Source organism: Volvox carteri, assembly GCF_000143455.1.
Source record: "Volvox carteri f. nagariensis unplaced genomic scaffold VOLCAscaffold_9, whole genome shotgun sequence".
Lineage (NCBI taxonomy): Eukaryota > Viridiplantae > Chlorophyta > Chlorophyceae > Chlamydomonadales > Volvocaceae > Volvox > Volvox carteri.
Window position 1 is genome coordinate 856,376 of NW_003307552.1, and position 14,952 is coordinate 871,327.

Sequence of the window (14,952 nt, forward strand, 5' to 3'; positions counted from 1 at the left end):
CCGATGGAACCCGTAGTAGGTGCTTCCAGGGGGCACTGGGGAAAAGGGGGGACCAAGGTGTGATCTATCACCCGTGTAGCTGGGAACGGAACCACGCAACCGGCTGCCGAGCTAGCTAGAGAGCAGACAGCGAATTCAGTAGTCGGGTGCATTTTTGCGCACCCGTGGGTCCCCTCCGTCCCCGATCTGGGCTCGCGCCGAGTGGCCGTGCCGCTTGCCGGTTCTCTCCGTGCAGTTCGTGAAGGCACTGTTCGGATGTGCATGGAATCGAGCAACTCCTCTGTGTGTGTGTGTGGTCACGCCGTGCAGGTGGCGGAGGGTGTCGCCACTGCCGGTGTGGTGGTGGGTCTGGCCCGCAAGTACCGGGTATCCCTACCAGTGCTAACCGCGGTGGCCCAGGTCCTGGACAACAACCTCACAGCGAGGGAGGCCGTCTTCCACATCATGAACCTGCCGCAAATAGAGGAGGCCTGAGGATAGGAATGACAGCGGTGCAACCCTTTCCTTTCCCCTTCGGCACCCCCGTCCGTCCGCCCCCTTTTTAAGCTGAAGCCAGTTGCTGCGATAGGCAATGAAGCGGCTTCAGTCAAGTAGGCAGGCATGAATGCAGGGGGCAACGCCCTTCCGCAGCAGGACATGAGCATTCCTTGCGTGATATCCAATGGAAGCAGCCGCTTAGCAAACAGCCGTATCAGCAGCTCCCCGTAAGTTGGTAGGGAGTGCAGCTCGCAACCTGATGTGCATTGTTTATCCTGATGCGCTGTGGCCTTATTTCTTTTGGTTACATCCTGACCAGTCTTAACTCCACTGCAAGGCAGGGGGGAGTATGCCAGTTTGAGTGGTGTCATACGTCTGTCGTACATGGATGGGGGCAGAGAGGAAGCTGAGTGCATGTTTGGGTTTCTTCCGTGGTACCGATATTTAAGAGTTGTTTCGTGAGGGGGAAAAAAGGGGAAGGATGACTGTTCTGGGTAGTGGCCCGCTGGGGAGCGCTGGTCAGCTGGTGCTTACAGAGCTGCTAGGGCGTTGTGTGCTTTGTACCCACGGCACTAGCATCGTCAAGGTGGACAGGATGCTGCTCTTGGGTGCCAGGAGGGAAGGCGGGAGGGAGAGCGAGTGCAGTGAAATGTTCGTTATTCGAAATCTCGTGTGGAGGGGGCTGTGGCAGTGCCGCGCGCTGAAGAATTGGAAGTGTCGGGAGCCTGAGCGGCTTTGCCGTTCGATCCGGATTCTGTCTATCAACGAAGAGCGGCTCGGAGAGAGACGTAGGGAGGGAAGGAGGGAAGGGGAAGGCACAGAGAGATGAGAGTGAGAGCTTCTTCGGACCCGACCGCTCCTTCGGGGAACGATAATCCTCTAAGTTCTAATTCTTGGATGGTGAGCCCGCTATTGCCTTGTTAACCTAGCGACTACCGCGGGATGCTCCACGCGGTCTGGAGCTGTTGGATTATGGCCACAAGCTTTCATAGGAGATGCTCATGGCGGCTGTGCGCAGGCTGGAGTGAAATGGAAGGGCATTGAAATGCATTTGTATCCATATATGTATGTTTGTGTGTACTTACGGAAGAGGTCCGGCGGGGTAATCAGGATGGGTGGGTGAGGCTGTGGTCGGGTTGGCGCGGTCACGATGTATCTGTCGCTTCATGCCGGACAGCTTGAGGACTGGTAGTGTCAGCTCTCTCCGGGTCCCAAGGTGTGAAGCCGGGCAAGTGGTGGGTGGGTAGTCCCAGGATGCAAGGGGAATGGTTCTGCCTCTTGTTGGCATTTACAAAGAAGCGAGAGTCCGTGTGCCACCCGAGAAGGTACATAGCACAGACGTAGGTAGCGTGAGGTGGTCCGTGAAATCCAGACATAAATCCGGATTTCCCGGTCTCCGGATTTGATGCCACTGTCCATGCTTATCCATGCAAACCACTCAGCCGTTGGCACTGTAGCAGCTGCCCTTCCTCACTCCAATACCCGCGCCCACTCCCGCTCGCAGCCACTGCCACCCACGCAAACAGTATGAAGTCATACCAGCGCCCCTTCCCCAGAACATCTCTTTGAGGACCTCCCTAGTGAGCAACCATGCCGAAGTGCAAGCTCTCCTGGGAGCGAAACGAGTACAGCATTTACGGCTAGTCACGGACAAATGCCTTAACGTCGCCTTTTAATCCCCTCCTGCGGCGCGCGTTTTCTGGCGGCTCCACGACCGGCTGCGCGCCAAGGATGGGGCATGACGCTTACGGCCAGGCGACTGCTGGCGCTGCATTAGCATTCCGGCTACACCGACTTTAGGAGGAGGATGATCCACTCCGGGAGTACGGATTGCACAATACGGAAGGGGAACCAATTCTAATAAAATATATTTGGGGACATGTTGTCCGTGTTGTCGAGTTGTCGAGGCAGCTAAAACGGACATCTAGCTTGTCGATTCCCGCCAGCGTGAGTGTTAAACCACCGTTTCGAATGAGGGAACTGCCATGGGGTGGGAGATAGGGGCTCTGCTAGGAAACCAACTAGTCTTTGCCTGTTTTGAGTGAATGGTTGCATGTGATGATGGCAGTGGATGTGGTAGCACTGCGACAACGTAAAACTGGCCCGGACTGGCTTTATCTCCCCCCATCGCCAGAATACCTCACTGAATGGATGCGTAGAAAGCAGTGAACGCGCCCGAAGCAGGCTTTCCGCAACCGTGCACGGGGCGGACGACCAGCGCTGTGAGGGCCATGATGCGCATGACCGGGAGTTTTGGTTCGGATGTCCTTGCACCGCGGTTACACACCTGCCTGGCTGACTGCCTGTCTGACGACGCAAAGTCACTGCAGCACATTTAAAAACACACCGACCATACCGACACGTCAACCGCCACATGCACCTATGGGTGCAAGCCATAAGTGCCTGCACCTCCACGTTGCCGGTCCAAGCCCGGAGCACTTTCCCACTCAGTAGTTACAAAGGACCGCAGTCTCAAGACGGGACGAAGGATATAAGCGCTCCCCGGGCACCAAGGGGCCAAAAAGCGGCTACGGTTGCCAAACCCAAGGCTAACACAATACCCTGCCTACACGCTACTGCCCCGCCACTGCACAAATACGCACGCAGGATAAGCCGTTGCACGTGCACGAGCCACAGCAAATTTCCCCTGAGGTTCCAACTGCTCCCAGCGGAGTTGCTGTTGTCTCAGTGGGCTGCTGTCTTGCCGGACCCGCCTGCTAGCTGCCGTTGCCTCTCCCGCTCAATCACCTGACGCCGCGTCCGCTGCATACATACAAGAGATGCAGCGTTTGAAGCATGCGCATTTTAATGCTTAGGCGCTAAATAGACCGGTGCATTTACCTCCTTGTCCCGATGAAGGCATTCGTTGTAGTCTTCCAGCCATTCCATGCACTCTTCGCGTCGCAGCTGAATCATAGGTGCCTTGCTTTCGTCCATGCACTGCATAAAATTGTTTGCGCTAGTAAAATGACAGCGGCGAGCGCGAAGCCTGTGACCATCGTAGTATTTCCACACCTTCAAGTAATCCATGTACCAGTCGTAGCAACGAGCAGTCCCGGAAGAAAGTCCCAAGCCAGCCATGGCTGCAAGGTGCTCAGTAGGGGCCCCACAGGGGAAAGGTGAGTTAACTGCACAGGGAGAGTCCCTGTGCTTTACCAACCCTCTCAAATCAATAAACAGAGACTTCGGAATTAGGCACTAACCAGGGCGACTCGTAAGGTCTGAGCCGTACAGCATACGGTATTCGGTATTATGCGGGGAATGGGGCAAAATGGTGCATTAACGCATGCCAGGTATCGTATAGATTACAAGGTTGACCTGTGAAATACGCAGAACTTCTTCACAAAGCACGGAAAACCATAGCTTGAGTTGCAGGGAAGGCTGTCACTATGTCCAGCATAAGCCCGCCCCAGCCAACCGAGGACTACAAGCGCTTACAGCTCATAGAGCAAGTACGTCACCCAGAAAATTCACCAGTGATGCCTGTACATACCCAGCCCAACTGCAGACAGACAAGGATACCTCCCCCACGGACTTTTGTCCCCGCGCAGAAAGTCATTTCATGCGTACAAATCGCAGCACAGGTGACGGAACACTTTTCCCGTGTGGGTCGAACGGCGGAGCTGGCAGGACCCGTGCAGCAGCTATGCACCACCTTCATGAACACAATCGCGGTATGTTCACCCCCTCGCGCACATACAGAGGCAAAGTAGCCCCTGCCTAGAATCCCCAGCCTACCCTTCCATGGCCGAAGCGGACCGTCAACAGCACCCACCCACGCAGCGCCACGCAGCACCTCGAATCCCTTTTCCTGACCACGTTTTCTCTGGCACCTTCACCTACACAGCCCCTGGCACCGCCTTTCCCCATTTCCCTTCTTCGTCTCCTGCTCCCCGACTCGCTTCCCTCACTTCTCTTCCCTTCCCTCCCCTTCAATCCCCACACGAGGGCCCACCTCTCCGTGACCCATTCTTGCGCCGCTTGCCATTCCGTCCCCTTCCCCCTTCCCTCTACTACCCCCTGCCTCCATCCGCCTCCAGGAGGCTCTCCAGCTGGTGAAGGAGGGCGCGGAGTCCAGCAGTGGCGACCATCGACTGGAGCTACACGCCTACCACAGCCTGGCCCGAGCACACATCAACACGGAAAAGCTACAGGTCATGAGAATGCACCTTGACGCAATGCAGGCGGAGCTGGAGGCGGCGGTGGGGGCAGCAGCGGCGGTACCATCAGGCCCGGCAGCAGGAGCAGGAGCAGCAGCAGCAACAGGGGGAGCGGCATTGGAAGCGGGGGCCCCGAGGGGGGGCGGGGGGCCGGGCAGCGAGCGGCAGGGGGGTGCAGGGGGCGGCGCGGAAGGGGAGGGGCAAGCGGGGATGGGAGTGGCGGAGGCATGGGGATCAGGGGGAAGCGGCGGGGGCAACGGTGGGGAGCGTGTTGATATGCCGGGTGCGACTCCACCGGGGGCTGCTGGGGGTGTGGCCATGATGGAGGAATGAGTGAGCGAGGACACGGTGTATTGGTGCCACGACGAGAGGGGTCTCTCCGGGGGAGCTTGTCACCTCCGGGCTACCCCCGCGTTGTAGGCGGCGGGGCGGGAATGCGGGCGGGCAGGGGGGGGATGCTGCTCCGCCTGTGATGTGGGCTCCGGGAGCCTGGGGGCTGGGGTTGAGGCTGGTAATGGCGGTATGGCGGTGGTGATGGTGGTGATGGTGGTGGCGGTGGCGGTAATGGTGAGAGTCTGGTGCATGGAAGCATGCGGCTGAGCCGCATATTTGGTGCTATGGTGCTTAGGAACCACTTGAATCTCGTAAAGCAGCGCAGCGCAGGTCCATAGCGCACCGCCCGCGGCGGTCCAATTAGGACATAAATATGTGGTGTGGATGGTCCGTCCACGCAGCAGCCGTGGCCAATATTCGCATGCTGCGGCGTTGCGTGAGAGCGAGTGAGCGAGCTGTTGGTGAATGGCTGTGGGGTCGTGAGGCCGTTTGAGCCACCAGCCTTCCGTAGGTGTGCTGCGTGTAGCCCTGTAGCGGTGTACATAGACGGAAATGAAGCAGAAGCAGCCGCAGCCGCGGTGGGTTCAGGTGGGGTGGGTGATGGTGTCCACGTGGGAATGGAGAAGTGCTCAAGGGGATCGGGGGGCCCCCCTCCGTTCGAACGCGAGATAGAAGATCCCATCCAGGGGATGGTGATGATGATGTCGAATGTCCAGTGCACTCAAACACCGCTTAGCTCCGCACTAACAGCTTCTACATATTAGGTTGCTCGGTTGCTGTGGATGGGAGGAGGCGGGCTCTCCTGGCTACCTGACGGCCAACAGGACACGGGTACTGGGTGCTGGGTGCTGGCATTCGCGTGTGTTCCCAGAGAGCAACGGATCCGCACATACATGCTGCAGTGGTACGGTCGTACAAATTCCTTCCCCTTTCGTTCCCTCCTCCTTTCTTCGCATCTCCTCTTGCATGGTGCGGTTAGCAACCGGGTAGTTGGTGCCTCTGGGCATGAAGCCGTGTATCAGCCGCTTCACGGCTCTTGTCATCAGGTTCACAGGTAAGGTACTTGCGGACTCACGTGCCCGCGACCATGTACGGCAAGAGCTCATACATACATACATATATACATACATACATACACATGCTTACAAGTTGTACTTGGTTTGTATTACGTGATGCACCACCACCATCACCTCCATGTAGCTTGTCAATAGCAAAGAATGCATGAATGTCAGTGCACTGAGTCCGGTCGAGGCAGGTAACGTCGAGTGGTCGAGGTCAATAAGAACCCCTATACGGAAGGAATCAACACACGCGCGTGTGCATGCTGCTGACGTGGATCGGTACATTATACACGTCCGTAACATGACACCCCCCCACACCTAAACGTCGAGGCAACATCGCCCCGGCTGGGTCAGATATGCGTAATAATAAAAAGTCATGAATGACAATGATGATGAGCGGAGGGCGCAAAGAACGACATACACGCCGTTTTGGCGGTGGTGGTAGTGGTAATGATGGCTGATGGCGCCGATGGGGCGGTGACGATATTGCGTAATGCGGTGTTGCTAACGGTTAGGGGAGCGGTAGCAGTAATGCATCTCTCACTTCTAGACTAATCTCTCCTGACTCCCGCCAACATCGGTCCAAGGCGCCAAAACAGGACAGCTCATTAACATAGAACGGTACACACATACATACACACATACATACACACATACATACACACATACATACACACACGCATACACACAAAACATGAAGGACTTAGCTCCCTCCGCCCAAAAGCAACGTCAACCTTCCACCACATCGACTTAGCCACTCGGATAAATAAATGCACACAAAGAACAAACAAGCACATAAAACATACACATATACATACATACACACACGAGGAGGACGCTTTTGGGTGTTTTCCTCACAGCCCCCGGTCCAACCTCATCAACCCAACCCGCCACCTGTACGACTTCTTCTACACATCCCACACCCCAGGTGGAACCTCGAGCTCCCGCGTTCGCCAATTTGGAACCCCAACACACCCCTGCCTGCGTATGCGTGTGCGCATGTGCTCCCGCTCATGTACGGCATCTATCTTCCCCCGTCCCGACTGCATGAACCTGGACTACCCGTGTGCCCCTGGCTTGGCCCTGTTCGCCCTGTTTGCTTGGGGTGTATCTGGCAGGCGATGCCGCTCGGTGTTGCCCGTCTTTGACACCTGCCAGCGCCCGCCCTCGTCCTACCTCACCTGGCTGCTGCCGCGCTGGTGACCACACCCAAACTCCAAATTCCAAAATTTGATACAATTGTAACTGTAACACCACCTACCTACCTACCTACCTTACCCACCTACCTATTATCCTAGTGACCTGACGGCCTGCTTACCTAGCTAAAGCCAATACAGCCAATACAGTAGACGAGGGCTAATTTTAAATGGTGCACGTACGCGCGCACAAATGCAGTACTCCGTGCCTTTTCCATGTTCCTTTCCCCCTCGCCCCCTCCCCAATTCCACTTCCACAAAACTTGGAACACCTGCCCCAGCTCGTAGACGTACATACATACATACATACACACACAAGCCTTGTCTCGTAATCTTGGCTGTCACAGCCAACAACGCGACGGCGGCCTTTACTTTTTCATTACCGCAAAACCTCCGTGAACACCTCCCCCTTCCTTACATCACGCCGTGCAACCGCCGTACGCAGCCACCTCGGTCACGGCTGGACTACGGTCACGGCTAAAACGCCCGTTCCTACATCGAAAAGAACACATCGCCTCTCCGGTGCGGTTGTCCTATTCTCTTTCTCCAGCTCTATCGCTGCCGTGTGGCCACCGCCACCGCCACCGCCGCTCCCGCCGCCGCCGCCATCGGCGGTGGCGCTCCCGGCCGCGGCGTCGGCGCACCCCCAGTTCCCCCCGCTGCGGACAGCCTTGCCGCCGCCGCCGCCACAGGGCTCTGCATCTGCCCGCTGCCGCTGCCGCCACCGCTGTTACCTGCCATTCCCGCTGCCGCTGCCGCCACGGACGTCATCGCCGCCAATTTGTTAATCACACTCAAGTTGAACGCCAGCGTTGAGCCATTGCCGCCGCCACCGCCGCCGCCGGCCCCACCGCCAGCCGCACCGGTGCCCGCCAGCACATCCGCCGCGCTGTGCCGCCCGCTGCGGTGCCCTCCTCCTCCTCCTCCTCCTCCACCACCACCACGATGGTGATGGTGATGATGATGATGTTGATGATGCTCCTTGTTGCCGCCCTTGCCACCGTCAGAAGCAGCGGCGTACCGCGAGCAGCACGACGCCGCCAGAGGAATGGAATCCAGCCAGTGGGTTAGGTCGTTACGCCAATCCGAGTCATCAACCGAAACAGACAACTCCAACAACTCCCGCTGCCGCGCCTCAGCCTCTCGGCGCTCCGCCTCCCGCCGTTCGGGCGACCAATCAGGCGGCCCCGCCGCCGAAGTCGCCGCCGCCACAACGCGCTCCGAAACCGAATCCGGCAGCGGCGGCAGCCGACAGCGGTGCTGGCGGAGCTGCTCGGCCAGCTGTAGCAACGTGTCGTACAGCGCGCGGAGGTTAATCCGGCCGCCAGCTGGCATGTGTTGGTGGGACCCAAAGTCCAGCGTTTCTGCACGCTTGGGTTCCGTGTACTGTGCAGGTACGGGAACCACGGGTCGGAACTTGTCCAGTTCCTGCTCTATTCGGTACTTGGCGACGAGCATGGCGCGAGCCTGCTGGTCCAACCAGACCTGTGTGGCTAGCGTGAGGGGCTGGAGGGGGAAGGGGGAGGGGAAGGGGGAGGGTTTTGTGAAGACGGGACGGGAAGGCGAGAATGGGCTGTACGGAAAACCTTTGTAAATACACAGGCACGACATCCATTTCATGATCCTCCTTTCCCTCCAAAATGCCTGTTCGCCTCCGGCAGCAAGTCCTCAAGCGCTCACCTGCCCGCACCCGCACACCCGCATACATACACACTTACAGACAGACACAGCCGCCCCCTACCCACCTTCCGCAACGTGACCTTCCTCCCCGCCACCCTCACTTCCGCGCCCACATGCAGGTCGAACTCGTCGACGGGGCGACCAGACGGGGTGACCACCTCCATATCCAAAGAGACGTACGTACTGCAGTACAGGGCAGCACAGCACGGTACGGGGCAGGAGGTGGGAGTTGGGCGGGTGGGCTGCACTTCGGAGGGGAGCCCGTATGACATCACGTCGGTGGAGGTGATGTTGATGTTGATGTTGCTGGTGTTGGTGTTGTTGGTGTTGGTGTTGTTGGTGTTGGTGTTGTTGGTGTTGGTGTTGTTGGTGTTGCTGTTGGTGTTGGTGTTGCTGTCCGGGGTGTATTCAAGTGGAGATGTGTCGTGGCCGCCCCCGGGGGCTGTCGCCGCTGCCAGTACGACATATAATATCGCTACTGTTACTCCTGCTACTGCTCCTGACAGGTCCCCTCACACCGCCTCTTCCGACAACAGCAGCCGATACGTTGTCACGCAGCCGAGGTATTCCAAGCCACTCGACATCGCATCGCAACCGTCGCAACCCAGGTGATTGCCACCTCTTCACCCTGCCTCTCCAATCCCCTCTCCCCCCCTCCCCCCCTCCTCATCCGCACACAGCCCCGCCCGAGACGAGCTCAACTCACCCCGCCAGGCACCGCCTAGTCAGCGTGTCGTACGTCACGTGCATATTGACCTGGGGGTTGGACCGTCGACACGTGCGGGCGAGTTGCGGCGTGAGAACTCCAGGGTTACGTTGGGCACATGCTGACATACATACATACATATATACAGGGTTTGGCACCACTGGTAAGGCGCGACCATTGCCCCCAGGAGATCCCGGGATCGATACCCGTTAGGGTCAAAGTCCTTCCGATGGTGGAAGGCATTGCGCCCCTAGTTGATGGACGGTGGTGACCTGGGATAAAGTTAACCTGCGAGCCGAACAGGAATGGAGTTGTGCCGCTGTCGACTCGGCAGATTCCGTTGGATGCTGGTGGTGGGTGCGGAACCTGAGCGATCCACTGAGAAGTTGACTAGGGTGACTGGATGAGGGTGCCCCGAAATACCGGGGAAGGCAGGATTTCGCAGGGTAGTTGCCACGGGCGAAGATACACCCCCCTGTTTCACACATCATACATACATACATACGTACATACATACATGCACGCGCGAGGGCCCCGTGGAGAGGAAGGGGGAAGCAATCCGGTACCCACACTCACCCGGTGTTGCGGCTTTTCATGCCACCAGGTTTCAAACACCAGTTTGGGGGGCAGAGGCACTGCGGTGAAGGGGAGCCAGGGGCCCGCCATGGCGGCACTGAGGGGTGTGTGTGGGAGAGGGAGGGGGGAAACGGGGGCGAGGCGAAACGGGGAGCGAATGAGGGGGAGGTGCAGGAGTCCTGCCGATTGGCGGGGTCGGAGGTGGCACTGTGCGGTGAAGTGGGTTGAGGTGCAGGAGGCGGCAGGTTCGGGGCTGTACAGCGGTGATGGTGGCGTCAGCTTCGAAACCGGCCCGGCCTATCCATCCCCCTCCTCCTGTCCCCCCTAACTCTCCTCCCATCCCCCTCCTTACCCCTGCGGTGTGAAGGGGCTCCGAGGTTGCAGCTCCGGGCAGTGCGGGGTGCCACCCACCAACCGACCGGCCAGCTTGCGACGCTCGGGCGACACCGCACCCGGGTATAGCAGCGGGCTGAGAACACGGGGAAGGGGGCCGAAAGGGGGGAGGGGGTGCACAGACGTGACACGATTCAGGACGTGTTTCGGGAAAGACGGGTGAAGACTTGCCGATGGGGGCTCAGGGGTGTGGGGGCTCTCAAGACTTTATACGCGGCTGTCGGGCTGCACTTCACCTTCATAAGAGAAAAACAGCAGGCCCAAGGCTCCGGTGTGCGCATGTGCGAGTAGAGGTGGTGTGGCAGGTTGGCAGCGCATCTCATCCCGGTGCCAGCGGTACAGCAACGCCATTGACAACGAGCCTTATGCTATTTGGAATCTAAGATTCTAAGATTTCGTGAATTAATGCCTGTCTGTTCACCTCCCCCACTTCCCCTCCGTGTGGGGCCCGGTCGCTTACTTGGTTCTTAGAGTTCCGGGCAGCTCGTGGGAGGGCTGAGACTGCTCGACCGCGACAATGCCCGAGGAGCGCCTGGGAAGGGGGCTACTGCGTGGGCGCGGGAGGGCAAGCGAAACTCAGCGGTTTCGGAGGACGGCCGGGGAGGTGACATTGAGGAATGAAAATAGAGTTTTATCCGGGTGGTGCTGTTGGTATTATAAAAATAGAGGTGCTGTATTTGATGAGGATTTCTGTATACGCTACGATGCGAGCGATCGGATGTGTGAGGCGTAAAGGCAGTATGCGAAGGTAGGGAGAACTCACCGCACGTCTTGCATTTATGCAAATTTGGTTGATAGTGAAGCGGATATCTACTAAGGTGTGTACTGAACGTTAACAACTAGGTGCGAAGCTAGGTCCTTGAAATGGACGGCAATTTCTCCGTGCTTCCCGCATCAATGGGGCGATTACGCACCCATTTAATGGGACTTGTGTTTACTAACTCTAACAGGTGCATAGGTGTGAACCGCCTCCAAGTTTTATCGTGTAAAACCTCTGCAAACCGGCTTTTTAGCGCATCCAAGGATTAAACAATCAATTTTTGCAAGAATTTTGAGTGGGATCAAGGCCCTAGTGCATGCCTGCCTGCCATTAAGTTTTCTGTGTTGTACGACGGGCGTGTTCCTCAGAGATTGACACCGAGCACCTCGAAAATTAGGCGTAAGCAGTTCCTTTTACGAAAGCTGCAAAATGCTAGGGTAGGGCATGCTGATCATCTCAAAAACTCGCTAGTGTGTGTGACGTTGTCATGGCCACGGACGTGCACCGGCGAGGGCACGGGCGTTCCTTGGAAGGACTCTCGGTTATTGCAGGTTGGTGCTGTATAGCTTGTAAATGCCGTTTCCTAAGGGCCGCGGCCTTGGAGCATCTGCTCAACGCCCATGGCTTGCAGCAGCAAGCAATTTTACGCCTCTGCTCCTAACGCAAAATAATTTACTTGCGCCGATAACTTAGGGGCTGCCCATCTCATACCGCCGGACGCCGGGCCACGGAACAACGCCCAGGCAGCCTTGCTCAGGGCAAGCTACCAGGTGAGCGTACTGAAATCAATAGTGGTTTAGTTACGTAGTTATAACGCAACATGTAACGGCTGTTACCGCTTCTGGCAAGGGGTTGGCTGTCATTTCTTACCTTTCGCCAGCTTGGTCTTTTCATGTTCTACAGCAATACGTTGGTGTCAGCTCAACTCCTGGAGATATACCACATGGCCAGGCGTCCTTCCGCCAGAAGGCGGATAGCTTTGGGCCGAAGCTTGTTCAGGGCGATTATACATACACCACCTCGAGGAAGAGCCTGATGGTGCGTTTATTGCCATAATTATGAGCCGCTTTTTAATGTTTCTGTAAGATGCTATTTTGTCTGTGCGGCCCGCCTTGGCAACTCCGGCGTTACGCCGGGCTCGCTCCGCAACCCCCACCGTGCGGGCTTCACCCGCCTATACGTACACTACGCAGTCCTACTTGCTATCCTATCCTGTTGTGGCCACGGATTGCGCGCAAACAATTCACATCACTTGTTTTCTCAACCAAAGCTTCCCACGCGCAAACGAAAGTTCGCCCGCCAGTTCACCTGCTGCGCAACTCCAGCGCGCGACACTGTCCCAGAGCCCTCCCCCCCCCCAAGCTCCCCTCCTTCCCAAATCCATACACCTACCCAAAGAACCAAATGCACTGCTATTCAGACCCATATTGTCGCATTGCCTCCGCTTCCCCCAAACCACACATCGCTCACCCTGCCTCCGCACCTCGTGCCCAACACAACAGCTGAATTGGTTTGACAATGTGCCTCTACCTTGTCGCGCGCCCCAACCTTACCCCTCCCCTTTGCCTCTACACCCCCTCTACCTCCAATTTACGAGGCAGGTATCTTCCCAGCTTGTAGGCGGTGGATCCCTGCCGCCTGGCGCTCCCCTCTCAGCTACAGCCTCCGCCGCCAGCACGGCACCGCGCGGCATCACAATCCCCGCCATGGCGACAACCAACGCAGTGAATGTGAACACAGCGGCGTGGAGGGCGTACGGCAGCCCCAGCGCAAGGAACCACCAGCGCCCGCCGCTGGCTCCTGGCACCGCCGGCGGCGGGAGTACGGCACCCGGACCGTCCAGCCCCTCGGGGTGGGTCGCGCGGAGCCCTCAGCAGGCTCGTGACCTTCCTCGGACGTCTCGCCGCGTGCTCCTGTGACTTAGGGTTGTCATACATTGTTCGCCCGCCACCTCCACCTCCCCTTTTCCCCCCTCCCGCGCCTATCCGCAGGAACAGGCTGCCCCGGGTAGGCGGCTTCAAGCCCCGCCGGCCGCAGAGCGCCCCGGGGCCCGGCGGCGGCGAAGGCGGCGGCAGCGGCGGAGACTTGGGTCCCGTCATCGCGGCCATCGCCTCCACCGCGTCTGCGGGCACCGGCACCCGCCGCGGCGTCAGGGTCCCGGATGCTGTGGACGTGGGGGTGATGGCGGTGGAGCAGCCGGACCCCATATGGGCGGGCCGTACGGACTCCGGGAGGATCATGTTCGAGTACACGCTGCCCACGGACCCGTACGCCAAGTACATTTGGGAGGAGCAGGCGAGGAAGGCCAGAGCCACCATGGCCAGACACATTGCCGCCATGGCGGCGGCGGCCGCGGTCAACGGCGGTAATGCCTTTAGCCATGGTAGCAGCGGCGCCGGCGGCGGCAGCGGGAGCGGCGCCAGCCGTCCCGGCTCCGCCAAGCGTGGCGTTGGGACCGCGGCGGCTGCGGCGGCAGCGGCAGCGGCCGCGGCGGCTGGTGGGTTGGGCGCATCGGGGTCGGGCATGCGGCCGCGGTTCTCCTCCACCTCACTGGCGGAGGCTGCTCGTCAGGGGTTGGACCACAAGCCGACTACGGTGGTGGGCTTCGCGGCTCCCGACATGACGGAGGACACCACCATGCCGGGTCCGAACGACCCTCGTTGGGCTTATACCCGGCTGGGTAGGTCCCAGCTGACTAGGCTGCAGCAGTCACTCAAGATGTGCCTCGCACCGAAGCACCAGATGCGCCCCGCCTCAGCGCCGGCCCTGGCCAGCGGTGCCGGTGTTGCCACCGCCACCACCACCACTGTTGCCGTGTCCGCTGTCGCACCCGGCATCGGCGTGGGTACGGACAGCAGCGTCAGCGCCGTAGGTGTCGGTGTCAGCGCCATTAGCCCGGAGGGCAGTTTAACGCGCGGAGAGTTGTCAGTTCTGGATCCGTTTTCGGATCCAGCGCAGGGCGGCGCCGCTGCCGTTACGGCGCTCGGCCGCGTATCGGAACTGGAAGGGCAACGCTCCGGCACCGTCACGATGGTGCGTACGGCATCCGGCAGCGGCGGGACACGGCCGGGATCAGCGGGGCTGGTGCGGCCCGGGTCGGCAGCAGCTGCCCGGGGGTCGTCGGGGAACTTGGCTCGACCAGGATCAGGGACCGTGCCGTTGCAGCAGCGGCCCAACTCGGGGGGCCTTATGCGGTCCGGCTCCGCCAGCGCTACAGGGGCCATGCTTTCGGGGCTCAACTTGTCCACAGGTCCCGCCGTTCCGACGGTGCGCGGTGCTTCGGCGGGCCGTACACGCGAGGCGGCGCCTAACCCGCGTGTGGACCTGCGCATGTACCTCGCGGAGGCGGAGGCGGAGGCGGAGGATGACGACGGCGGTACGGAGATGCTGCCGGTGGGAGATCTGGCTGCGGCTGGGCTGTTTGACGCCGGCGGCGGTACGGTACTCGTCGGCGCTGACGGCCTCCCACTACCGCCGGAGGTGCTGCAGAGCATGCCCGTCCCTGCGGACCAGCTTGCGGCGAGGCTGGCGGAGATGGTGGCCGCGGTGGCGGTGGTGGCGGCGCAGAAGCAGATTGACGGCAGCCATGATGACGAGAACGCCGACGGTG

The 14,952-nt window shown here is 59.3% G+C and overlaps 4 protein-coding genes across 4 annotated transcripts in view; 3 read left to right on the top strand and 1 right to left on the bottom strand.

Annotated features, from left to right (window-relative positions):
* Window positions 1-474, top strand: part of VOLCADRAFT_88544 (uncharacterized protein) — a gene marked incomplete at both ends in the record, with an annotated part of 2,952 nt that extends 2,478 nt beyond the window's left edge. The window contains one exon of the mRNA XM_002948134.1: window positions 310-474. Within this exon, the coding sequence (XP_002948180.1) occupies window positions 310-474 (165 nt within the window). The remainder of the gene's footprint in view (window positions 1-309) is intronic.
* A 3,392-nt stretch (window positions 475-3,866) lies between these two features.
* On the top strand, window positions 3,867-7,234 carry VOLCADRAFT_88545 (uncharacterized protein; the record flags this gene model as incomplete). Its single annotated transcript, XM_002948135.1, has 6 exons — window positions 3,867-3,929; window positions 4,029-4,151; window positions 4,518-4,679; window positions 5,058-5,204; window positions 5,961-6,024; window positions 6,960-7,234. 6 exons carry the CDS (start codon window positions 3,867-3,869, stop codon window positions 7,232-7,234), a joined length of 834 nt encoding a protein of 277 aa, XP_002948181.1.
* Window positions 7,235-7,779: 545 nt separating this feature from the next.
* VOLCADRAFT_116759 (uncharacterized protein) lies at window positions 7,780-11,359 on the bottom strand (the record flags this gene model as incomplete). The annotated part of the gene is made up of 7 exons (XM_002948272.1): window positions 7,780-8,733; window positions 8,973-9,090; window positions 9,614-9,663; window positions 10,190-10,286; window positions 10,542-10,658; window positions 11,043-11,129; window positions 11,346-11,359. 7 exons carry the CDS (start codon window positions 11,357-11,359, stop codon window positions 7,780-7,782), a joined length of 1,437 nt encoding a protein of 478 aa, XP_002948318.1.
* Window positions 11,360-11,829: 470 nt separating this feature from the next.
* Window positions 11,830-14,952, top strand: part of VOLCADRAFT_88547 (uncharacterized protein) — a gene marked incomplete at both ends in the record, with an annotated part of 3,719 nt that continues 596 nt past the window's right edge. The window contains 4 exons of the mRNA XM_002948136.1: window positions 11,830-11,893; window positions 12,036-12,112; window positions 12,944-13,194; window positions 13,334-14,949. Of these exons, the coding sequence (XP_002948182.1) occupies window positions 11,830-11,893; window positions 12,036-12,112; window positions 12,944-13,194; window positions 13,334-14,949 (2,008 nt within the window). The remainder of the gene's footprint in view (window positions 11,894-12,035; window positions 12,113-12,943; window positions 13,195-13,333; window positions 14,950-14,952) is intronic.